Source organism: Suncus etruscus, chromosome 1 (genome assembly GCF_024139225.1).
Source record: "Suncus etruscus isolate mSunEtr1 chromosome 1, mSunEtr1.pri.cur, whole genome shotgun sequence".
Taxonomy (NCBI): Eukaryota; Metazoa; Chordata; class Mammalia; order Eulipotyphla; family Soricidae; genus Suncus; species Suncus etruscus.
The window spans coordinates 120,721,228-120,748,856 of NC_064848.1; the positions used below are offsets into that span (position 1 = coordinate 120,721,228).

A 27,629-nucleotide genomic window follows, 5' to 3' on the forward strand; every position below is an offset into this window, starting at 1 on the left:
AAATTAGAGTTACAAAATCCTCTTGTATGAGGCAAAACTCTGCAGAGCTGGCTGACTTGATTAACTCAAGACCCAATGTTAGGAATAAAGCTGAAAGCCCAGCCCAGCTAAGCTGTTTTCTCAGGAAGACTTATTCTTCCAGAGGAAGCTCGTCTCTTTGGCTTGCTTGATATAAATGGAGAAGGGAAACCAATTAGCAAGTAATAGAGTTTTTCTTGATAACTTGGATGGGAACCATGGTTTTTAATTTAGCTTATAAACATGCCCATGTGTTCATGACAAGTACATAGTGACCTCAACAAAGAATGGTGGGAAAATGACTTCTTTTTCTAATTGAATGGCAGTGGACTTCATAACATGGGGGAGAGAGCTAAAAAATAGTTATGCAGAAATGATATATCACTCTGCACGCATTAACTCTTTATAAAAGATATGGGGATGGACGTGAGATCTGACATCCAGTGTACCTTGCTATGTAACAGGGTTGTGATGAATCCACCACTCATAAAACACCTGTGCATGCTTGTCTTTTATGTAGTTAATCCTCTACTTATAAACTATAAAAAGATGTATGAGTACTAAATAAAGATTTTTGAAATGATTTGGATTCTTAAGGAATTATTTAAAGTAACATATAAGAAAGAAAGGAGAGTAAAGGATTAGGGAAATCACTGAAATGGATGTAGCTTCTTGGGGAAAGTTTCCCTTTCCCACCAGCTGAAGGTATCTTTAGTGTTTACTCCCTGAGCAAAGTAACTGCTACATCGACAGATCTGGAAGAGTGCTTACAGGGAGATGCCCACTCCAAAAATAAAGGCAAATGACTGAATCAAGTGGAGCCAGGGGAGAAACAGAATTTAGTACACACGCTTTATTCTGGAAACACTGTATTTGTGTCATTGATCCACAATTTCAACATTATCAAAAGTAATAAATACTGACTCTTATGTCAAAAGATATAATGCAGGCAAAGAAAGAAATATTAACATATAAGGAAAGTTAAGTCTTAAGAAAGACAGTACAAAAGCCAATATATCTTTTTAGGGCTGTAGAGATAGTACAGGGTTTAAGGCACTTGTCTTGCAACTGTCTTCTGTTCCAGATTCCATTCCCTGCATTACATACAGTCCTTTAAGACCTACTAGGAGTAATTCCTGAGCACACAGCCTGGTGTGGCCTAAAACATCCCCACCATTGTCTGATAATTTATTAATGTATTAAAAAATAACTACTTTCAAACCACCATTTTTTTGCATGCTAACAACTAAACAAATTCTAAGTCTAAGAAGGCTGTTTTGGCAAGTACTACATTATCAGGAAGTAGTGAGCTAATTTCAGCTTCTGAACAAATTTTTAAGGAGTTTTAGACATGAGTTACAAAGAACAAATGAGAATCTGTACCATGATGGCATGTGTTCCTAATTCATAATGTGTGCAGTGAGTCATTGTGATTATACTAATTTATTGTGATTTCTAACATCAAAAAAGTATTTTATAGCTTCCTGAAATAGACTTTCCATTTCTTTTCCAAGCTCAGGTAGTAATGATATTTAATTATCACTTTAGATTTTATTTATTCTTAACATGATCATAAAAACATGGAAGACAAATATTTATACTAATATTTACAAGTATGTGTTAAAAATCTACAAAAGAGCAAAGATTTCCATTGAATACATCAGGCACCTTTCAATAGTTCTAATTGTTGAGGTTTAATGTTTTAATTATTGATTTGAGTCCAATGTCAAGAGACAGCTTCTATTTTAGTCATATTTATACACAAGCTATCCAAATTGCATGTTATATGGCCTATATTAAAGTAGATAAGAAGCACTTCAGAATTATGAATTTATTAACCTTTTGAATTATTATAAATAATTACAAATCTCAAGAGATTCATTACACTGAGTGCCTTCTCATTTTACTTCTTTGTTCAGGCCAAATACTAGTAACTGAATGAGAGTTTTCAAAAGCAATTTAGTACACTGAATGAGATTTTAATCAGAATTCTTGCTAAATAAACTCCAGCTGCCATGAAAGACAGATGCTTTGTATATTAGATGAACGAAAGCTCAGTGAATGATTATTAAAAGTTCCAGTTTAATTACAGTATCAGAGAATATGGTGCTGTTCAGGATTTAGTACAAAGAACTTATTTTATTACCTACTACCACTACAATGCACCTGTATAAACCCTTCTCAGCTTTTCATTCAATATAATTTTCTTAAAAGCCTCAAGAATGATTTGAGTCAGGCAGGCTGAAATCTATCCATCACTAATAATACTTTTCAAACCTAATGTTATTATTTCAGCTCTAAATTAGTGATCATAATATGAATTACAAAATTTTACATCTGCTATTAGAACTAGAGTTTTAATATTTACTTTTTAGAGATATTTGGGCATAAATCCAAGTTAAAATACATATTTTATATATATTCATTATACAGTAAAACATATTGTTGAATTATTTTTACACTTCTGTAGATTTTATTGGTGGCAAACTTGGGAGACATTCTTGGTGATGGTCAGTGCTTCCTCATGGTTCAGTGCTCAGGAATCATTCCTGCTGATGCTCAGGGAACTACATGGAGTGCCAAGGGTTGAACTGGGATTGTGATTCAGTCATTTGCCTCACATGTGCAAGGTAAGTAAACTGACTGCTGTAATATCTCTCTGGACCCAACTCTTCAGAAAGATTTGCAAACGTTTTTCAAGTTTAGAGAGATGGTTCTTTTTTTCTCCCAAAAATAAACATGTAAGGCTAAAAACACACTACAGAGAATATGCTATGCATATGTTTGAGCTAGGTTCAATTCCTAGCACCAGCCCTTCTCTTAAGCATTCTCAGATTTAGCTCTGAAGGACCCTGAGTACTGCTGGGGTGGCCATGGAGATTTCCATCATCACAGGATCTGAGCAGTATCACACCCTTAAATCCTAGCACTCAACTTCCAGTCTGCTTGCTCTAGCATTGCTAGAAATGACCTCTAGGCCCCCGTGGTCCTACTTTGGAGCCACCTCATTAAAATAAAAAGGAAAGAAGCATGAAAACTTAAAAAGAAATGTCTATAATAGGGTTGAGAATGACTAAGCCCATAGAAAGCCACAGAAATGTTAAAACCAAAATTCTAAAGCACTAGAATATTCTTAGATGTCCTCTTTGGACATGTCACACAGTGGGTAAGTTTTGGGTAGAAGCAGTTAGTCCAATGCTTAAGATAATATTCTATTGGTAGGAATGACCTTAAAGTTTCTGTACAGCATTCCATCATTTCTCAATCCTTCATAAATTCTTGTAACAAAGTTTACTAAAAATGATTCACTTGTGATATTTTAATAAGAAACATTTAAGAAGCAATCAGTATAAATAAATCAAGTGTTAAAGAACAGATGCAAAATGAGTTAATATTCATAACAGCAAATAAATTGAGGTTATTCTGCCTTGAAAAACATACAAAATCACACTACCAATTTCCCTTTTTCTCAACCCTTAAAAATCATTATCTTGTAGCTAAGGTTTTAAATTTATTCAGCAGGAAAAGAGATAGAATTGTTTTGTCCATATGACCTGTCCTAATAAAAGACTAAATAATTATAGTCTCCTAATCAGAGACTAAAGTAAGAAAACATGTCTACTAATCAATATAAAAGATGCATTGGCCAGAGTTGAGCAATTACCTCTTATTTTACACTCCACAGATGAAGAATTCCCGTGAAAGCCATGCTGTCTTTATAGCTATAGTGTTTTTACTGCTATAGTGACCCCAATATCCTGAACAAACTTGAGATATTACTCACATACTGTTGAAGAGTTCACGATATGTTTCATCACCTTTGCCTTCTGACATCAAGCTATCCAGTTTGTCAATTAGCTTTGCTTCCACCTGAAACACATCCCAAAATGACTGTTTTTCCTCTTCCAAAGAAGGATTTCTAGGTAAACTAGTAACATCTTCAAAAGTAAAAAACAAATAAAAAAAAAAACACAACAAAACGCACAGTAAATTTTGTGAAAGTTGATGTCTTTTTTGGTTAGTAGTAGATGGGGAATCCCCTCTTGGAATTCTAGAAGGTTAATTTAAATAGAGCAATGTGACTTTAAACTCATGCCAGGGTAACATTTGCTGCCGACAAAGACATCTATTTGTTGATCTAAACACAAGTGCTGTAGCACATCTTAAATGTTTGAATTCTTTTTTAAGGACTATAAAATTAGAAAATCCTATTTAAAAAAAACTCCCTATAATAAACATCAGCAAACTAACATCTACAAATACATTTAAACCATTTAAGTGCTTTATATCTATTTTCATTCTCAAAGCAGTTTGAAGTTCCACTAAATCTTTGCTGAAGTTGAGAACTTTTCCTCTCCATGTACAGATGGCAGAGCCACAGAAATATTCTAAGTCAGCAATAAGCAGCACGAGAGAGGACACATTTTTTTAAAAACTGTAATCAAAACATTGATATTTTCAAGAATCCTGAGTATCAAGAGACAAAAATATCCCTTCCTTTATATGAAGCTGTAGAAGAGAGAAAACGAAAAACCTCAACATGGCCAGAGGGAGTTAAACAAGTTGGGTTGGCAGTGTTGGTGGTGAAAAGGAACCCCCTTCTACAGTTGGTGAGAAAGTCATCTGGTTCAGTCTCTATGGAAAACAGAATGGAAACTTCTCAAAAGATTAGAGCTCCCATATAATAAGGCAAAACCACTTCTTAGCATTTATCCCTCAAACATAAAAACATTCATTAAAAAGATATATACACACCTATATTCATTACAAGTCTTGGTGCAATAGTCAGGATATGGAAATAACCCAAATGTCCAGGAAGAGGAATAAATTGTAGTAAATATACATAGTGAAATACTATGCAGCCATAAAGAACATAAAAGCATAAAGTTTCCTGCAATGTATTGAACTGGAGGGCATAATATTAAGTAAAATAAATCATAAGGAGAAGGACCAATATTGGGTAATCTTATTCATCTGTGGCATAAAAATAGGAGTTGGAAGGGATATTAGACATTGCTAAAAGGCTAAGCCTCTTTTGAATAAAATTTAACTAATGGAATAAGACCAATACAACCTGAAAAGTCTTACTTTAAATATTCACTTAAAAATAAATGTAGTGGAACTGGAGTGAAAGTGCAGGAGTTAGGCTATATGCCATGTAGACAGTGGGCCTAGGTTTAATCCCTGGCACGCCATATGGTTTTCAGAGTCAGGAGTAATTCCTGAGTGCAGAGCCAGGAATAATCCATGAGCACTCCTGTTATTTCCCCCTCCCCAAAGGTAGGTATAGACAGAGATGAAATACCATGCTTTTGGTAATAAGAAGACTCTCTGTATGCATTCAATTTGTTCATGTAGTTGACAACCTGGTCTAAGATTTGAGAAAGGCCAAATCCTTCAATACAAGTTATTGCAGTGACTGTGAGCAGACAGCAGGGCATACTATTGCCAAGTTGAATTAGACTTAACATGGCAAAAGCATCTAACTTCTTATGAGAGCTAGTTTTATAATAAGAACATCTGTCTTTCCAAAACTGGAGCAGAGCTATTAGAACAGATGTCAGCAAGAAATGATAGGCTCATCTCAGAATTTCCTTTGCAAGTATTTCCACTGCTTTTCCTTTTAAATTAATTCTCAATGCTTCAAGCAAAAAGCAATAAAACATATTGCAAATCAAATGCTCAAAATAAAACCATTTTCCAAATACAATGTGCAGACCATGGAGAGTTCAATGGTTTGAAGAACCATTAACCCTCTGCTTCTTCTGTGTTGGGCCCAACTGGGAGCAAATAAAGCCTGCCAGTTCTTAAACACAGACCTAGAACATTATACAAAATTTTTTTTAGCAAAGGGGAAATGAAATGTCTTTTCAGGACTTCCTTGGAAGCTCAGGGGAACACAGGAATCCACAGTCATTTGGTCTATGACTGGACAAGCCAGGTCCGGATTTGACAACTGGCACAGTGCTCATTTTCCAATGCAGATGCCAACCTGTCAATTCAGAGAGGGTTCAGGAGAAATGAAACTCAAATGCTGATGAGCACATCTGCCTACCTGTTTAAAGTTACCACTTCGTCTCTGCTCCCAGTCCATCATATCATGAAAAATCGGAATCATGACATTGCGAAGATCTGGCTGGGGTATCAAAGTCACTTCCAGGAAAGGACCAATCAGGGCAGGAATGAAATGAAGTTTGTGTTCTCCTAAGTTGAATTAAATATTTAAATTTCAGAATTTAGTCTTATAAAATTTCAGAAATTATTATAAAACTTGTTGAAGACAATTGCTACATATATTTGATGATAATTATTTCCCTAAGCAAGAAAATATTTCCTTAAGTATATATGTCCATGATAACATTCCATATGTTAATATTCCTCCATCAATTGGTGAGGCATACATGGTGGTGGAGCTAAAGGGCCTGGGACAACTTGTGGCCATGCTGAGGTTCACCAGAGCTAAATCCAGAAATATGTGGAGTGTTAGGGGCAGAACTTGCAATGCCAGAAATAAAACCCAGAGGCCAGAGTCATAGTACAGTGGTTAGGGTGTTTGCCTTGCACATGGCTAACCCAGGTTCCATATCTGACATCCCATAGTTCCCCTGAGCACAAAACCAGAAGTAACCACTAAACGTCACCAGGTGTGCTCCCTCAAAATGAAATAAAACAAAAAACAGAAAAAACAGCATGTGCTCACCTTCTTGAAAAATATCTCTGGTCCTACTCTACTTTTTTTTTTTTTAATAAAAACATTGGGACATACATTTTCCACAGTTAAAAAGAGTCACAGTATTAAAAATTTAAACAGAAACAATCAGAAATTGACTATGTATCCAACTGTAAATCCACACTTTAAAATTTTTATGCAATGATTTAAAATAAAATTGAAAAAAGATAATAGACACCAAAAAGTCCAATATAATTAATTAAAAAGTAAAGTACAACAATATATGTGCAGGTGATTAAGAACATCTACAAAGTCAATATTCCTTTTCTTAGGATAATTTTTTTTTTATTTTTTACAGGCTTATACAGACCTTGTCATTAAATTTTTCTTAATTCTCCTTATTCTAAAATTTACATTTAAGGGCTTATCACATGTAAATTTTAAAATGTATTAACACAGGATTATTAACAACATATTTTAAATTCTAACATACATGTAAAAAAGAAGAAAGCTATAGCTTTTGCTTTGTTTTACAATTATATCTGGCAATGTTCAGTGGTTATCCTGCCTGTGCACTCAGGAATTACTTCGGGTAGCGATCGGGGAATTGGTTGGAAGACTGGAGATTGAAGCTGGATCAGCTGCATGCATGTTCCCCCTGATACTCAAAATCCAAATATTGAGCAGGAATACTGGATGTGGTTTGCTCAAATCAAACAACAAAAACTCAGTGTAGGGCTAAAGAGAAAACTCAATGGACTGTAGTGAATGCTTATACATGTGAAGGACCATGAAAGTGTCAGGCACTGAGTCAGTGCCTGCTGCTTAAAGATATGGAATTGATCATTTTAGAGGAAAAGAAAGCTGGAGGGGTATATAGATGATTTCATTTAGTAGTTGAGTATGGAATTCAGTTCTTTATCCTGCTATCAATTTTTAATTTCATTGTTTCTATTTTAAAATTAACATTACCCTGCATGCTAGGGAAAAGTGTACAAATTACCCAAGAGTTAACCATCATGGATAAAAACATAATACTGAAATTATCCTTTTGCCTTTTGGAAATCAAAACTCAAGTGGGAAAAGTTGAACACATGTTTGAAGTCAAGGCCTCACAAAAACTGGAGCATAACTTGCAGTGCCAGAAATAAAGCCCAGGAACTGGAGTGATAGTACAGCAGTTAGATTATTGCTTCATCTTTAACTGAGGTTAAGCACTGAGTCATTTTTCAGACATCTAAATTACTTATTGATACCCATTATGAGCGATAAAGACCTTGACCTATAATTCTTTTATTTTGACCTCTATAAAATTTTATCCTATACAAGAGTCTTAGTTATCCTCATCAGAGCAAGAAAATAACCTTCTTATTCATCAAATAAAATTTCTTATTAACTAGTCCTGTGAATACTAGGGCTGAAGCAATAGTACAGCAGGTAGGGTGGCCTTGTTTCAATCCCTGGCACCCCATATGGTCCCCTAGCCCTACCAAGAGAGAACACTGAGTACAGATTCAGGAGTAAGTGCCAAGTACTTCTGAATGGTCAAAAGACCAATAGGAAACCAAGGAACAAAACAAAACAAAACAAAAAACCCAAAGAACTGGGCCAGAGGACCAGCTCAATGAGTAAGAGGCATGCTTTACAAGCAATTTCTTTTTTCTTTTTTTTTTAATGTATGTAGGTATATGTTTTTCTTTCTGGCTTTTGGGAAACACACTCAGGTGTTCTCAGGTGTTATAACTGGTGTTCAGGAGTCACTGAACACCTTAGGTCTTAGGTGATCATATGCTGTATCAGGGATGGAATCTAGGCTGGCCCCAGAGACCTGGTATTCCCAATTGTTGCAGGGGTTCCTGAGCCCTGCCAGGAGCAATCCCTGTGCACTGAGCCAGAAGTATCCCCTGATGGGCATATTCCCAAATAAAAACAATAAAACAAATTAAAAAAGACGAAGAATCAATACCTTTTCAATCAACAAACTCACAGTAGCATAATATATAGAAACATGAATATATAGGTCTCATATTTTCCTCCATCTTCTAACATATTTATTTCAAGCATGAAACAAGCAGTAGTAGTTTGCATTCTTTTTCTCAGTTACTTTGTCAAGGGTTGAAAGCAGAAGCAAATGAAGTTATTGTCACTGCCATTTGTAAATGCCTTATCTGGATTGAGAGACTGCTTCAAAGGGCTAGGGTACATACCATATTTTTCATATCCCTCAACCTCCCCAAAGTGTGTCTTATGGAGCAAATGCCACCTGTAGTTGAAGCCTGAGTGCAGAGGAGGAGAGCATTTAAAAACTATGATGTGCTTTTTATGGTTAGGTGCATCAAACATAGAGAGAAAAAATACAGTACTTCACAAATAAGAAGCTAGGATTTGATCTCTGGCATCTCATAGTCCCTCTGAGAGCCACAGAATAGAACAGCCCCTGAACACCACTGATTTTGGTCCCGGTGCTCTGTTCACCACCCAAAATGCCTCTGCTGACAAAAAGCTTATTTTAGATATCTTAGTAAGGAGAAAACAGAAGAGAGATGAAATTCCTATAAGGATGATGGCTGGCAAGTTTCAGATTAGTAGGACTTGTTCTCGGATCCTAACACAGGAGATGATTGCAAGGGTTCAAAGTAGAGGCATGGAACTGAGGACACCAACATACCAACTTAGCATGTAATTATTAACCAGGAGAGCCTTCTCACTGCCCAACAATGTGTAAGACCACAGAGCTTTGCAAAGTGTTTGGATGTTTCTGGAGAAGGCAGAATGGGAGAAGCAGGAAATACATAATGAGTTTCCTGTGAGACCAGATAGTCCTCAAGCCTGCGTTGGTGGAATGAAATTCAGACTTGCTGCATTATGATAAACTTCATTTTTAATCTTCCCTGAGTCTGGCATCCTTTTGGCTTCTCTAAAGAAGAGCATCATTAGCATGCACTTATTTTCTTTACCACCATTTGCTTAAGTTTTTTGGAAACTCTTCTTTAAAAATATCTTCTACTTACTGGTATTTTATGACCAATTCTCTTTTTTGACACTTTTATTGTGAGAAAAAAAAACCAAGCCCCCTAAATTGTACTCAACATTGTGAATAATACTAAAACAAAATTGCCATATACCCATGATCTAACTTCATTGTCAACATGTTTTTTGCCTATCCCTTTAGCCTATCATAGCAACATTTTTCCCTTGTGATATTCAAAAGCAAGCTTGAGATATTATGGAATTTACTTGCACAAGTATCTGATACCACATGGAACATGCAGGGGTCTTTATTTGTGTTGCTTGTAGAATGAATCTTTATTAAAATCTCCCATTTGTCCTAAACACTTGAAATTGGTTTCTTTCAACACAATGCACAAAATATTCCATGCCTAATATTGTACAGACAGTAGAGGTCACAACCCTGTGCATGAGAAAAGCCTTACTGGTATAAAACACACTTTGGGAATGAACTCAAGTTCTGTGCACACTTGAGTAGGTTTTCCAACCATAAAAACTTTCAACCAATCAGCACAATAAGGTCTTGTATGGCAATAGCAAAACAAACATTTAAATGATTTGGTTTTAAACTCAGCCTAGTATACTTTCCCTATTGCTAACTGTCAACCACATGGCATTGTCTTGAAATATTTGGGGCACCTGCTACTTGGGCTGATGGAATTTTATATTTATGCACAAAGAGCAGCCTGCTAGGGAAGTATTGATTTTTCTCCACAGTTACAAGATGCTGTGTTTGCAAATGTGGACAAAGAACTTACTTTATACTTAATATGAATGTTAATGAAAATAAAAATAGAAAAAATTTGACTTTTACCATTCTAAATGCCAAGTGTAGAATACAGTAAAGTTAAAATAATCTCATTCCTTGTAAATTTTAATCTTGAAAGTGTAGGTATAAGCATATAAAATTGGGGGCAAAAAACATGCCTTTCTCTCTTACTGGAAAGAGCATTTTCAGTCCTTCTACTTGAAAATACTGAAAAATTACACATATAAGAAAGGTATTCAGGACCAGAGAAATAGTTCAAAGAGTGGAGTAAATGCCTTAATATGGAGGCCTGGATTTAATACTCTTTACCATATTGTTCCTGGAACACAGCTGGAAATTGAACCCCAAAGACAGCACTGGGTGTAGCCCCAAAATGCATCCACTAGAAGCTATTCATGTTCATTAGGATGACAACTACCAAACAAAAATTTTAAGCTAAACAAAATGTAAGTAGGGTCTGGAACAATAGTACAGTGGGCATTGCTTTGATTGCGATTGACCTGAGTTCAATCCCTGGCACCTCTGCAGTCCCCTGAGACTACTAGGATTGATCCCTGTGCATAGAGCCAGGAGTAAATCCTGAACAACTCTGTGACTTTTCCCAAAAATAAATCAAAAGAGTCAGTATTGACAGGGATGTTTAAGCCATTATAATATAATGGGAATGGAAAATGGTACAAGTAGCTGTTGAAGATAGTATGTCACTCTACTAACAATGATCATATTATTATTATTTAATTAATATATGACAATCTATTGATCATTATATAACTATGTGATGAACTACCTACCCTATGATGGTTAAGTTAAGCTATAAATATTAAGTCTGGCCTAAACTGCTTCTGCTCCCACTGCCAGTCCTAATCTCCCTGCTATCTCTTGTCCCATCTCAAATTTGTCTATAGAGAGAAAAAACCCTCCAGTACCTCTCATCAAATGCAGCCAGTGCTGCCTCCAAAGTCTTTCCCAAAGCTGCTTTCACATCCTACCACTGGTCCTGCTCTCTCTGCTGTCTTTCCCCATCTCAGGTTTGTCTGCAGAGAGAGGGACTCTCTGGTCCTTCCCATCAAATGCAGCCAAGTGCTATCTTCAGTTTTCCCCAAAGCTGCTTCCACATCCAACCACTTGTCCTGGTGTCCCTTCTCTTGTCCTGTCTCAGGTTTGTCTGCAAGGAGAGGGTCCACTTGGTCCCTTCCATCAATGCTTTACTTCCCCCAAAGTGTGGACGCACTATTGAAATAAAGGCATTTCAATCAGTATCAAATATTTCTAAACAGATTGGACCTAACACTACTTTCTCTTAGAAAATAAACAATACAAAAATCAATTGAACAAACCAACGAATAAGTTAGCATTATTTTATCATACTAGATAACCTCATGTTTTTAGAAAAATAACTTCTATTAGCAATAATCACATCTCAGATAAACCTCATTGACTATGATACTGCCACTTTGTAAAGCTAAGAAAATAACTTCTAAAGCATGCATACCTCTCATCACCTTTTACACAATCAATTCAATAGATCACTTTCTCAAACAACCTGAAACTACATCATTCCATCCCACTAAATTAAAAGAACAAAGGGAAAACAAAGGAAGACAACTGCAATTGGGGGATATCAAGAGAACCCCTTATGAATTTCCAAGCCCACCAAAACACCTGAACCTTATAGATGAGGAAATAAAATTAACACTTAATGTTAGCAAGCCATGGTAGCAAAATTAAAAAGGTAGAGATAGCATAAATGAACTTGAAGAAAAATTACAAGCCAGCATTGATAAAGAAGTCAAAAGAGAAAGAAAAGACAAAACAATAAAAGAAAATATATGATACTTAATGAACAAAGACAAAAGAAATATTTTCCCATTTGAAACAATCCAGGCAAGAAAAAAGTAGAATGACATATTCAAGTTACTGAATGAAAAAAACTTTCAACCTAGAGTCCACTACCCAGAAAAATCTCTCATTTACATGGGAGGGATAAAACCATTCTCAGACTAAAAAGAACTTGCAACATTCACATTAACCAAATTAACTCTAAATAAATTTTTCAATTATATAAACCAAATACTCAATTTTAACAGCAGCAACCACATACAACATAACAGCACAACAGCCCTTTCTGTCAATACTTTGCTTAAATGTCAGTGAACTAAATTCTCCCATCAAAAGGCACAGAGGAGCAGGTTGGATCTAGCCATAGTTAAGACTTGAAATCAACCTCAATATCCAACAACAAACCTACATCATGAAGATGTCGTATATATATATATACAATGGAATACTACAGAACGGTAGTATGATGCAATGATGTAATAATACAATTTGCAGCAACATGATGGAACTGGAAGATATTATGTTAAGTAAAGTAAGCCAGAAAAAGGAGGATAAAAACAAAACATTATCAGTTACATGTGGTATTTAGAAATAACTGCATGATGAAACACAAATAGTAGTTGTCTTGCACATGTTGGCTCCAGAGTATAGTGAGGAGAAGGAAATAAACTGAGTGGAAGAGGAGAAACACAAATATGAAAGATGGGACCCAGGGGCCAAGAGTTCCCATGTGCATTGGTAGTGTTAAAAAAGGGCAGACAAAATATTCAAGCCAAAGTCAACAACAATGATTCCAAGAAACCCAAACTTTAACAATCTAAATTTAAAATGGGCCTGTTATACTGGCAGGCTATGGGTAAGTGTTGGTATGGGAATGGCCTGGGGAACATTGGTGGTGGAAGGTCAACACTGATGAGGAATTGACCTCATTCATTTTATGTCTCAAACCCAAAACAACTCTGAAGGACACTGTAAATAAATAATGTAATGGCTTCAATAAAATTAGAACTAAAAACGAATAAAAGTTAAAATGTATAAAAACAATCTGAAAATTCGAGGCCGGAGAGATAGATAGGCATCCCATATGGTCCCCCGAACTTGCCAGGGGCTATTTCTGAGCATAGAGCCAGAAGTAGCCCCTGAGTGTTGCTGGGAGTGACCCAAAAACAAAAACACAAAAACAACAACAACAACAATAAAAAATAATCTAAAAATTCAAATCTGAAAATTCTACAGCTTTATTTTAAAAGCAGACAAATCTTGAGGCTAGAGTTATAGTACAGTGGATAGAACACTTGCTTTGCATGCAGTCAATCCAAGTTCAATCCCTGGTATATGATCCTTCAAGTCTACCAGGAGTGATTCCTGTGGGCAGAGTAGGAGTGACCCCGGAATACCACTGTGTGCAGCTCCCCAGCACCACAGTGCAGACAAATCTTGTGTTCCTTTTGCCATGTTTTCAGCAGAAAAAGAAAGCTATTTATTTCTAACATATGGAGATGGATTTCACATCTCAAAGGTAAACACCAATGCCCCAAATCTAAGTTTAAAAATACTGCCCATTACATCTGTGTTTCCAAATTAGACCAGCTGGACAGTTTCAAGTAACTAAAAGCACATTTTGCAACTCTTTATTTCTTCTCTATTAATTATATAAAGTTGTTCTTTTTCCATCTACTAAACATTATAAACCATCTTGATTTATAAAATCATGAAAATTAACTTGATTTATTAAAACATATTGAACTTAACTTTATCACTGTTTTTTTTTGTTCTACCTATATTGGACAAAATCTTAAAAAATATATACAATAAAAATCAGATTTTAACAGACCTTTCTTTTTCTTGCATCTCCTCCCCCACCCATCATCCCACCACACATGAACTGGCCAATGGCTCATGAACTATGTTAAACTGAATATATTGTCACATTCCACTAAAAATGCAAATCTACAAAAATCTGAATAAATTATCCTCCTATATTCAAAATATTTTATGTAAATTATGTATAGGCAAATGAAATGCATTATAACTAATGCAGTTTGATATTCCTAAGTAACAAGCTGACATAAGGTCTATAAAGGGTATTAAAATAGTACCTTGAATACATAATTTTTCTTTTATATGTCAGAAGAGAGCCTTTAACATTTCTAAACATTATCCAGTTCTACTTATAAAATAGCAATGGCCTTTAAAGTTAAATGGGTTTTGGAAAACTCAGAAATCTTTTCATATAACTGTAGGGAAATAGTGCAAAAATCTCAGAATGAAATGAAAATTTACATTAATCCACTAAAAACTTCTACATCCTCTTCATGCTGAGAATTCCTAGTTGAGTATAATGAGTCTTTTCTAACAGTTCTAGAACTGTACCAGATAAATATATTAATATTTAGCCATGTGCTTAAAGATTACATGGAAAACATGTTAAAAGTTACATTGTTGTGTTCCATTCTAATTCTAGTTTAGCAGTCCTTGGGTGGAGCAAGAAACCTGCATTTCTTAAAAACTCCTAGGTATAAAGACCAAACAATCATATAAATATTGAGTAGAAATAAAAAAATGATCAGACTTAAACACCAAATCCAAAGACAACAACAATAGAGTCGATACCCAATCTACAACAAGTTAGGGGAACACTTATTCTAGCAGCCTGGGAGGCAAAGGAGGAAGATATGGGATACATGTTGAGAACAGGGGTGGAGGGAAGACAACATTGGTTGTGGGAATGGCCCTGATTCAATGTCACTATATACCTAAAATATTACTGTGAAAGATGTAATCCACTTTGGTCAAAATAAAAATTATATAAAAACCTTCTACGTATAGCTGTTCTACTGAGTTTCATTCTTCTAAGAGTATGAGTAGGGGGCCAAAGAGTATAGGTGTTGCTTTAACTTGCCTAGGGTCTATATCTATCCCTAGTACTACTAGGGGGTCATTCCAGAGAAGAGTCAAGATAGTCTCTGGACACTACCAGGTATGGCTACCCTCTAACCCACAGAAGAGTACTGACACAGTAATAAAATGTAGGTGTAAATATAATAGCTGCATCTCAAAAATCCATGACTTTTTGATATGTAAAAAATAAAATAAAAAAAGAATTTAAGGGCCCGGAGAGATAGCACAGCGGCATTTGCCTTGCAAACAGCCAATACAGACCAAAGGTGGTTGGTTCGAATCCCGGTGTCCCATATGGTCCCCCGTGCCTGCCAGGAGCTATTTCTGAGCAGACAGCCAGGACTAACCCCTGAGCACCGCCGGGTGTGGCCCAAAAACCAAAAAAAAAAAAAAAAAAAAGAATTAAAAAAAATCACAATTGTGCCTCAGAAAACCAAGTTACCTTGGAATCAGTTTAACAAAGGAGGTGAAGGAAAACTACAAAACACTACTTAGAGGAATGAAAGAAGATATGAGGAAATGGAAACACATTTCCTGCTCATGGACTGGGAGAATTAACATCAAAATCGCAACACTCTCTAAAGCATTTTACACTCAATGAAGTCTGGACAAGGATACCTATGCATGATATTTTTCAAAGAAAGTGTTTTATACTCCTGAAATTCATATGGATCAATACCACTCACACCTGCTCCTGTGTCCTTTAGTGCCCTGCCACTCCCAAAGGCAAAAGCAATCCTTGAAGGGAAAAAGACAAGAGGCATTATTTTCTCTAACTTCAAATTTGCCAAAAAGTGGTAGTGCTACTTAAAATAGTGTGGTTCTGAAATAAATGCAGACTCTCCGATTAATGGACTGCAACTAAGTCCAAAGACAGAATTCATATATATGTAGAGCTAATCTTTGATATAGTAACAAAAATAAAATGAAGTGTAGCAAGGAAAATCTCTTTGACAAAGAGTGCTGGAAAAACTATTCTGTCACATGCAACAAAATGGTTTAATGTTTCTTAGAAGCAGAGTCCTTAATGTATTCTATGCAAACAATAACATTATCTGCATAGAGTGAACATATAGCATCTTTTCTAATTTGAATGCCTTTGATTTCTTTTTCGTGATTAAGTGATGTTAAAGGACTTGAAAAATTGTGCTGAACAGTGAAGAAAGTAGACATCTTTATCTTGTGCTTGATTTCAGAAGAAAGGCTTTCAGACTTTTGCTGTTTAGATTGTTTTATTTTTCCTAAATAAAACTAACCTGAGGCATAATCCTTTTATCCCTATTATTACTGAGAATTTTTATCACACAAATAATGTCAATCTTCTCAAAAACCTTCTTTGTGTCACATGCAATGATATTTCTTTCCTTTTGTTGAAATGGTACATCACTTTGATTAGTTTGCATGTATCAAACCATCTGTGCATCCCTGAAATGAATCGTTCATGATCAAGGTGCATGATCAAGATATGTATAATAAATTGTTGGATTTGATTCACTAAGATTTTGTTGCTATTTCAGTTTAAGACTTCTTCAAAAATGGTTACAGAATTGCTCATAGCCGGATTTCAAGTCATAGAATGTACATTACCTTTCCTGGCACCGATGTCCCGTTTCCCTCCGATCCCACCTGTTTCTGAAGCAAGCATTTTGCTTCTCTCTCTGAGACACACTCTCTTTTTTGACATTGTGGTTTTTACTATAGTTAATGAAGGGGTGCCATGGAGTCACTTTATCTCTTTTAGCACCTGGTTATTTAAAAGAGTGATCAACTCCACTATCATTGCCACAGTAGCCCCTTGTCTATTCTAACTGCATTCATCACTCTTTGTGGCAAGCTTTCTATCATGAACTGGTTTTCCTGACCCTCACATCTTTTGTCTCTATTATTATTAGCATACTGTCCTTTATTTTTCTTATGTCCCCAAAATGAGTGAGATTGTTCTATGGTTATCACTCTCTCTTTCTGAGACTCATTCCATTTACCATAATAATCTTCATATCCATCCATGTATAAGCAAATTTCATGACTTCATTTTTCCCAATAGCTGCACAGTATTCCACTGTGTAGATGTTCCAGTTTCTTTAGCCATTCATTTATTACTGAGCACCTGGGTTGTTTCCAAATTATGGCTATTGTAAATAGTGCTGTGATGAACACAGGACCGCAGAGGGCATTGTTTTATTTTTGTATTCTTAGGGTGTATCCCTAGATGTGGTAATTGTTGGACAATATGGGAGCTCAATTTCCAGTTTTTTTGAGAAATATCCATTTTTTTTTTTTCAGAAAGGTTGGATAAGTCAGCATTCCCACAGCAGGGAATGAGGTCCTTTTCCCTCACATCCGCATCAGCACTGGTGGTTTTTGTTCTTTATGATATGTGCCAGTCTCTGGTGTGAGATGATACCTCACTATTGTTTTAAAATACATCTCTCTAATGATTAGTGATGTTGAGTATTTTTCATGTGCTTTTGGCCATCTGTATTTCTTCTCTGAGGAACTGTCTGTTCATTTCTTCTCCCCATTTCTGGATGGGTTTAGATGATATTTTTATTTAAGTTCTGTCAGTTCTTTTTGTACATTTTAGATATTAAGCTCATATCAGGTGATTATTGGGTAAATAGTTTCACCCATTCCATGGGCTGCCTTGTATCCTACTTACTTTCCTTTGCAATGCAAAAGCTTCTTAATTTAATGTAGTCCCATTTGTTTATCTTTACTTCCACTTGCTTGGTGTTTCCTTCTTGAAGATGCTTTTAGGTTCAATGTCATAGAATGTTCTGCTTATGTTTTCCTCTGTGTACCTTATGGTTTCAGGTATGATATTGACGTTTTAATCCATTTATATTTTACCTTTGTGCATCATGTTAAAGAGAGACCTGAATTCACTTTTTTTTGCATATAGTTGACCAGTTTTCCCAATATCACTTTTTGAAGAGTCTTTCCTTGCTCCACTTTGTATTTCTTGCCCCTTTATTAAAGACTAATTGATTTTACATCTGGGAATCAGTCTCTGAATAAAAAGTCTAGTCTGTCAATCTGAAGGACTGTCTTTATTCCACTACTATATTGTTTTAACGACAATTGCTTCATAGTACAATTTATTTTTAAGTTGCTTTATTTAAGTACTATGGTTACAAAATTGTTCATTGTTGAGTTTTAGTATAATGTACACCATCCTTCACCAGTGCACCCTTTCAGTAACTGATCTCTCCCATTTTCCTGCCTTTTTTGTAGTACGATTTACAATTGGGCAAAGTGATGTCTCTCACCTTCTTTTTCCTAAGGATTGCTTTAGCTATTCGTGGACATTTATTGTTTCAAATGTAGTTCAGGAGTGTTTGATCCAGTTCTTTGAAAAATGTCATGTGTATCCTTAGAGGGATTGCACCTGTATAATGCTTTTGGAAGTACTAACATTTTAATGATAGGCCTCTAAGCAAGGTCTGTGTGCCTAAATGGGTCTTCTTGCTTAGAGCTCTCCCTAATAATTTCAATCCTCCAATCCATGACTAGGGTATATGTCTCCATTTCCTATGTCCTCATTTATTTCTTGAAGCAGTATTTTGTAGTTTTCTTTGCATAGGTCTTTCACTTCTTTAGTAAAGTTGACTCCAAGGTACTTGATTATTTGTGGCACAATTTTGAATGAGATTGTTTATTTACTCTGTTTTTTTCTTTTTCTTGATTTTATGCAGAAAAGCCATGGGTTTTTGAATGTTAATTTTGTAGCCTGCCACTTTATTGTACAAATCTAATGTTTTTAGAAACTTTTTGGTAGAGTCTTTAGGATTTGCAAAATATAGTATCATGTCATCTGCAATCACTGAGAGCTTGACTTCTTCCTTTCCTCTCTGGATATCTTGATATCTTTTTCTTGCTATGGAAATTACTTTTGGTACTATGTTGAATAGATGTGGTAAGATGGGGCAACCTTGTCTGTTTCAGATCTTAGAGGAAAGACTTTTGGTTTTTTCCCATTGACTATAATATTTGACATGGGCTTGTGATAAATAGCCTAGCAATACTGAGAACAATTCCTTACATTCCCATCTTTTTGAGAGTTTTTATCGTATATGGATGTTGGACCATGTCGAATGCTTTCTCTGCATCTATTGATATAATCATTTTATTTTTATTTTTGTTGATATGGCATATATATTAATTAAATTACCTATGTTAAACCATCCTTGCATCTCTGGAATGAATACTAAGTAGTCACGTATATGACCTTCTTAATGAATCATTTAATTCAATTTGCTAGTATTTTGTTGAGAATCTTTGCATTCGTGTTCATCAAGGATATTGGCTCTGTGTGTGTGTGTCTCTCTGTGTGTGTGTGTGTGTGTGTGATCTCTCTGCTTTAGGTATCAGGATGATGTTAGCTTCATGGAAATTATTTGGGAGTTTTTTTGTTTCTTCAATTTCCTGGAAGAGCTTGAAAAGTATTGGCAGCAGGTCCTCTTGAAAGATTTGAAAGAATTCACTAGTGAATCCATCTGGGCCTGGGCTTTTGTTTATGGGAAACCTTTTTGTTTGTTTGCTTGTTTGTTGTTTGCTTTAGAGCCAAACTTGGTCATGCTCAGGTTTATTTCTGTCTCTGTGCTCAGAAATCAATTTTGGCAGGATCAGGAACCAGATGGGATGCTGAGGATCAAACCAAATCAGCTGCATGCAAAGCAAATTCCCAACCCACAGTGCTATCACTAAGGCCCAAAGATTACCTCACTTTTTTTTTTTTCTTTTGGGTGACATCAGCGGTGCTCAGGCATTTTGTGCTCATAAATTACTCCTGGCAGGCTGGGATGGCCATATGAGTTGCCTGGGATTGAACCTGGTCCAGCCATGTACAGGAAAAATTTGGGAAGGCTTTTGATTATTATAATTTCCTCAATATGACAGTTTTGTACAGATAATACAGGACATTTTTGTTCAACCTTTGGTGGTTATAGGAGTCTAAGAATTTATCCATTTCTTCCTTTTGTGGAATAAAAATGCTCAAAGTAATACCTGATTACTTTTTGAATTTCTGTAGTATCTGTAGTGAGATCCCCCTTTTCATTTGTTTCTGTTTATTGTTTCTTTTTCTCCCTTTCTTTGTGGGTTTTGGGTTTATAAATCTTGTTTATTTTTTCAAAGAACCAATTCTTGTTTTCATTGATCTTTTGCATTGCTTTTTAGGTGTTCAGTTCATTAATTTCTGCTATAAGTTTTATTATTTCCTTTGGCCTACCTACTTTCAGTTCTTTTGTTGCTCTTTTTCCAATTTATTAAACTGTGCCATTAAATTATTTATGTAGGCCTTTTCTTCTTTCCTGATGAATGCTTGAAAAGCTATAAATTTTCCTCTTAATACCATTTTTGCTGTGTCTCACAAATTCTGATAATTTGAGCTCATTCTCATTTGTTTCCAAGAATCTTTTATTTCTTCCTTGATTTCCTTTATGACATACTGTTTGTTCTATTGGGAGCTGTTTAATTTCCAGATGTTAAAGATTTTTCTCTTTGTTTAAATTCACTTCTAATTTTAGTGCATCATGATCTGAGAAGATAGCTAATACAATTTCTATCCTTTTAAATATATGGTGGTATGTTTCATGGTCCAGCATGTGGTCTACCTTGGAAAATATCCCATGTGTATTGGAAAAGAATGTGTATCCAGCTTTCTGGGGAGAGCCTTATATATAAAGCCACTCTCTTCCATTTATTCCTTCAGCACCATTATATCCTTGATAAGTTTTAGCCTGGTTGACCTATCAAGGAATGACAAGGCAGAGTTGATGATCCTACTATTACTGTGCTGCTTTTAATATCCTTCAAATCTACCAGCAATTGTTTGAAATATTTTGCTGGCCCCACATTGAGTGCATATACATTTAGGATCTGGTTTCTTCCTGGTGTATTACATCTCTATCAATTATTTTATAACCTTTTTAAACTGATAATCCTTGCCATCTGATATTACTATGGCCACACCAGCCTTTTTAAGAGAGTTGTTTGCTTGCATAATTGTCCTCAACCTTTGACTTTGAATCTATGTTTGCTCTAACTATTCAGATGTGTTTCTTGCAGGCAACAAAATATTGGATTTAATTTTTTGATCAATTTTTCCACTCTCTCTTAACTGATGCATTTAGTAAATGTAAGAAGGATTAAATTATCTATAACAATATATATTAAAAACAAGTCTTCCTCAAATTGTTATGTCTGTTAGAAATACACATATCCTCATCAAAATTACTGTAAAACATGAAGTTCAGTGTTAAACATTCTACTCTCCTGATGCTTTTGAATTATGCTTGGATGAATCCAACAAAAAGATATGTGCAGGTCATATCCACTTAACTCATATAGGTCTAATTTAATATGCACTAAGGCAAATCACATAATATAACTTATAAATAAATTGTATACAATAGTTCTAAACTCCTATAACATTCCACTTGATAATTATACACCTCTAAAATGCAAGCTTAGAGGTTGAGTCTGGTTAACCACCACCAACACCACTACTGAGAGCTCCTGAGTGCTGTGGGTTCGAAAGCAACACCTGAGCAGGTTGGGCCCAGAGGGGGCGACCACAAGCATCTCTAGTAAATGAAATCCACCATAAAACTTAGAAAAAAAACACATAGCAAGCGTGACAATGGGGAAACAATACAAGCCAACATCAGAAATATTAAATAAAGATGGCAGCTCTAATGACCCAAAAAATGCCAACCACCTAATTAGCCACTCAGATAAGGAATTTAGAGTAGAAATATGGAGGATGTTCATAGAACTCAAAGAAAGAGATCGAGCTGAACAGACCATAAAGATAGAAATTAGAAAACTCTAGACTGAAATAACAGAACTGAAAAACTTGGTAGATGAAATAAAAACCTCAATAGAAAGCCTCTCAAACAGAGCAACAGAAGCTGAGGACAGAATCAGTGAGCTGGAAGATGAGATACAGAACAACTCCATACAGCAGAAGAGATTGGAAAAAAAACTTAAAGCAAATAATCAAACAATGGAAAAAATACACAAGGAATGTGAGCAGATAAAAATTGAAGTCTTTGATAAATTCAACAGAAATAACGTAAGAATCATTGGAGTCCCAGAGACCCAGAAAGAAAGTCCCCAGGAAGACTCAACAGTTAAGGACATCATTTCTGAGAAAGAAATAAAGAAGTAAAGACTGCATGCAACCACATCATGCATGCCTGAAGAGTACCAGCTAAAAGAGATCCAAAGAAAAGCACCCAAAGACACATTCTACTCACAATGATGAATCCCACAGATAGAGATAAAATACTGAAAGCAGCAAGGTCAAAAAGGAAAATTACATTCAAAGGAGTATTCTTAAGATTTACAGCAGACCTGTCACAAGAAACTCAAGGTCAGAAGGTAGTGGTGGAATATAATGACAAAAATCAATGAAATGAATGCTTCACCTAAAATACTACAACCAGCCAGACTCACTTTCACATTTGAAGGAAGTATACATGGCTTCACGGATAAACAACAGCTCATAAACTTTAGACTCAAAACCAGCCTTAAAAAAAGTTGAAAGGTCAACTTTAAGGAAAGAAAGACCAACAGACACACCAAAATTCTACACAAAGATGACACTAATGACAATTATCTCTCTCAATGTCAATGGACTAATTGCACCTGTTAAGAGACAAGGAGTGGCAAAATGGATCAAAAAGCTGAATACAAAGTTTTGCTGCCTACAAGAAACACATCTGAATAATCAAAACAAGCATACTCAAAATCAAAGACTGGAGAAAAATCATTCAAGCAAACAATACTCTTAAAAATACTGGAGTGGCCATATAAGTATCAGATAAAACAAACTTTAGACTCAGAAAAGTTATAAGGGACAAAGATGGTCATTTTGTACTAATCAAAGGATATATACAACAAGAAGTAACCACAGTCTTAAACATATATGCACCCAATGATGGACCTGCAAAATATTTAATACAATTCTTGACAAACCTGAAAGAAAATATCAATACCAGCACAATTGTAGTGGGAGATCTCAACACGGCCCTGATATCTTTTGATAGATCAACCAGGTTGAAACCCAACAAGAATGTATATATCTGAAAAGAGAAATGAAAGAAAGTGGACTAGTAGACATATATAGGGCACTCCATCCCCAGAAAACTGGATACTAATTCTTCTCCAATGCACATGGGTCATTCTCCAGGACAGACCACATGCTACCCCTTAAAAAATATCTCCATAAATGAGGGTGAGGGAAGAGGAAATGGGAGGGAGGACAAAAATGGAGGTATAGGGAAGACAATCTGGTGATGGGAATCCCCCTTGATTTTATGTAAATATGTACCTAAAATAATATTGTCAACAATATGTAAGCCACGATGATCAAAATAAAAATTATATTAAAAAATAATAATAAAAAATAAAAAAAATATCTTCATAAAGTGAAAAGGATAGAAATTATACAAAATACCTTCACAGACCACAAGACACTGAAATTAAACGTGAACTACAAAGAAACACATTAGAAAAACTTTAACACCTGGAAACTAAACAGTTCACTACTGAACAACCAGTGGGTCAGAGATAAAATCAAAAAGGAAATCAAAACATTCCTGGAAACAAATGACAATGAAGACACAAATTGTCAGAATTTATGGGATACAACAAAAGCATTAGTAAGAGGAAAATTGATAGCCTTGCAAGCACACATCAGAAAGGAAGAATGGCCCTATATAAAAAGCTTAATGACACAGCTTTCAGAACTAAAAATGACCAACAAAGGGAATCGAAAATAGGTAGGTAGAAGGAAATAACAAACATTAGAGCAGAAATCTATGAGATAATGAAATGGAAATCCAAAAAACAATTCGAAAGATCAACGAAAGAAAAAGTGGTTCTTTGAAAAAATAAACAAGATCAACAAACCACTAGCAAAACTCACAAAGAAATGGAGAGAAAGAGAGAGAGAGAACAAAAGAGAGAGAGAGAAATCTAATACACCAGATTAGAAATAAAAAGGGGGAGATCACCACAGATACTGCAGAGATTCAAAGGGTAATCAGAAACTACTTTGAGAAACTATGCCACAAAACATGAAAACCTGGAGGAAATGGATAACTTCTTAGACTCTTATAATCTTCCACAGTTAAACCAGGATGATCTTGCATATGTAAACAGAAGAAATTAAAAATGGTCATCAAGAGTCTTCCCCAAAACAAAAGCCCAAGCCCAGATGGATTCACTAATGAATTCTTTCAAACCTTCAAGAGGAAATTCAACCGATCCTCTGCAGGCTCTTTCATGAAATTGAAGAATAAGGAACACTCCCAGTTTTTACGAAGCTAACATCACCTTGATACCAAAACCAGACAAAGATGCTGCAAAAAAGAAAACTACAGACCAATATCCCTGATGAACACTGATGCAAAGATCCTCAACAAAATTCTGGCAAACAGGATCCAATGCCTTATCAAGAAGGTCATTACCATGACCAAGTAGGTTTCATCCTAGGAATGCAAGGATGGTTTAACATCCATAAATCAACATAATACACCATGTCAACAAAAAGAAACATAAAAACCATATGATCATAGCAATAGATGCAGAGAAAGCATTTGATAAGGTCCAACACCCATTCTTGATAAAAAAACTCTCATCAAGATGGGAATAGAAGAAACTTTTCTCGATATAGTAGAGGCAGTCTACCACAAGCCAATGGCAAATATTATTGTCAATGGAGATCAACGAAAAGCCTTTTCCTCTAAAATCCAGTACAAGACAAGGCTGCCCTCTTTCACCCCTATTTAATATAGTGCTGGAAGTTCTTGCCATTAGGCAAGAAAAAGATATCACGGGCATCCAGATAGGAAAGGAAGAATTCAAGCTCTCACTGTTTGCAGATGACATAATACTATATTAGGAAAACCCTAAAGACTCTACCAAAAACTTCTTGAAACAATATACTCATATAAAAAAGTGGCAGACTACAAAATTAACACACAAAAATAAATGGCCTTCTTATACACCAATAATGATAGTGAAGAAATGGATATCAAAAAAACCAAATCCCATTTACATTAGTGCCACACAAACTCAAATATCTTGGAGACAACTTAACTGAAGATGTGAAGGATTTATACAAAAAAAACTATAAAACCCTGCTTCAAGAAATAAAAGAGGACATGTGGAAATAGAGGCATATACCCTGCCTGGGAGAATCAACATTTTTAAAATGGCAATACTCCCCAAGGCATTGGACAGATTTAATGCAATCCCTCTAAGGATACCCATAACATTCTTCAAAGACATGGATCAAACACTCCTGAAATTCATCTGGAACAATAAACACCCAATAATAGCTAGAGCAACCCCTGGGAAAAGGAATATGAGAGGCATCACTTTTCCTAACTTTAAATTTTTATTACTAAGCAATAGTCATTAAAACAGCATGGTACTGGAATAAAGACAGACCCACAGATCAGTGGAATAGACTAGAGTATTCAGAAAATGCTCCCCAGATATACAATCAATTACTCTTTGATAAAGGGCAAGAAATGCAAAATGGAGCAAGGAAAGCCTCTTCAACAAGTGGTGTTGGCACAACTGGACTGGCACTTGCTAAAAAAAAGGACTCAGACCTCCATCTAACACCATGCACCAAGGTCAAATTCAAATGGATTAAAGACCTTGATATCAGACCTGAAACCATAAGGTATATAGAACAATATGTAGGTAGAACACTCCAGGACATTGAAACTAAAGCCATCTTCAAGGAAGAAACAGCACTCTCTAAACAAGTTGAAGCAGAGATACACAAATGGGACTATAGTAAGCTGAGAAGCTTTTGCACCTCAAAGAAAATAATGCCTAGGATCAAAATATACAGAATAGGAGAAGATATTCATCCAATACCCATCAGATAAGGGGCTAATATCTAAGATATACAAGGTACTGACAGAACTTAACAAGAAAAAAACATCTAATCTCATAAAAATGGGAAGAAGAAATGAACAAACAATTTCTCAAAGAAGAAATACAAATGGCCAAAACGCACATAAAAAATGCTCCACATCACTAGTCATCAGGAGATTCAAATCAAAACAACAATAAGGTACCATCTCACACCACAGAGACTGCACACATCACAAAGAATAAGAGCAATCAGTGCTGGCAGGGATGTGGAGAGAAAGGAACTCTTATTCACTGCTGGTGGGAATGCCGTCCAGCCTTTATTGAAAAAAATATGGAGATTCCTCAAAAAACTGGAAATTGAGCTCCCATTTGATCCGACTATACCACTCCTAGAGATAGACCTCAGGAACACAAAAATCCCTTCCTTATACCTATATTCATTACAGCGCTATTTACAATAGTCAGACTCTGAAAACAACCAAGATGCCCTTCAACAGATGAATGGCTAAAGAAAATGTGGTACATATAGACAATGGAGTATTATGCAAGCTGTTAGGAAAGATGAAGTCATGAAGTTTTCCTATACATAGATGTACATGGAATCTATTATACTGAGTGAAATTAGAGGGAGAGAGACACACACACAGAGAATAGTCTCATTCATCTATGGTTTTAAGAAAAATTAGAGACATTGAAATAATTCCCAGAGTTGAGAGCCGGAAGGACCGGCTCAAGATATGAAGCTCACCACAAAGAGTGGTGAGTGCAGTTAGAGAAATAACTATGCTGAGAACTATTGTAATAATGTCAGTGAGTGAGGGATGCAGAAAGCCTGTCTCGAATACAGGTGAGGGGTTGGGGAGGAAAGAGATAGGGGCATTGGTGATGGGAAGGTTGCATGGGTGAAGGGGTATTCTCCTGTTATGACTGAAACCCAACAACAATTACATTTGTAAACATGATGTTAAAATCAAGAATTTAGTTTAAAAAATAAAATGAAAGCTTATGCCAACAAAATCTGTAAAAATTATTTTCTCTACAATTAGGTTTCTGACATGAATTTGCTGGGCTAGTATTAATCAGAAGTTTAATCCCCAGTGATGACCTGTGCTGCAAACAATCCACATGACATAACAGATCATACAATTCTAATGTAAGTGTATCACAACCAACAGTGTGCAAGCCATGGTCAATGAAACAGCTAACTCTAGGGAAGGAAAAAGGGGTAAATAAAAATAATTTTTAAAAATGTTTAAAGGACAGTAAAGAGGTATAAAATGGACATAGTTTCTCTTGTTGTAACTTACCAAGATTTTGCCACATGCTAAAAATTTCACAGCCCATAGTTACACGCATGTCACCATACCTAAATTAAAACAAAAATAAGATATTTGGATACACAGTCTACTAGAAAAATCTGAGTTAGTGTTTGTTGGGGATATAATGCTTTTCTGAATTCAAGATTATGCTTTAAGCCAAAGATGTTTAAAATTATTAATTTTAATTTAAATTCATAAA

At 35.5% G+C, this 27,629-nt stretch overlaps 1 protein-coding gene and 1 pseudogene across 1 annotated transcript in view; both read right to left on the reverse strand.

Annotated features, from left to right (window-relative positions):
- DOCK4 (dedicator of cytokinesis 4) overlaps positions 1 to 27,629 on the reverse strand; it is a 530,301-nt gene that overhangs the window by 67,376 nt on the left and 435,296 nt on the right. The window contains exons 30-32 of the mRNA XM_049782931.1: positions 27,419 to 27,477; positions 6,074 to 6,222; positions 3,803 to 3,888 (exon numbers count right to left, since the gene is read on the reverse strand). Of these exons, the coding sequence (XP_049638888.1) occupies positions 3,803 to 3,888; positions 6,074 to 6,222; positions 27,419 to 27,477 (294 nt within the window). The remainder of the gene's footprint in view (positions 1 to 3,802; positions 3,889 to 6,073; positions 6,223 to 27,418; positions 27,478 to 27,629) is intronic.
- LOC125995566 (uncharacterized) lies at positions 11,803 to 11,930 on the reverse strand (annotated as a pseudogene).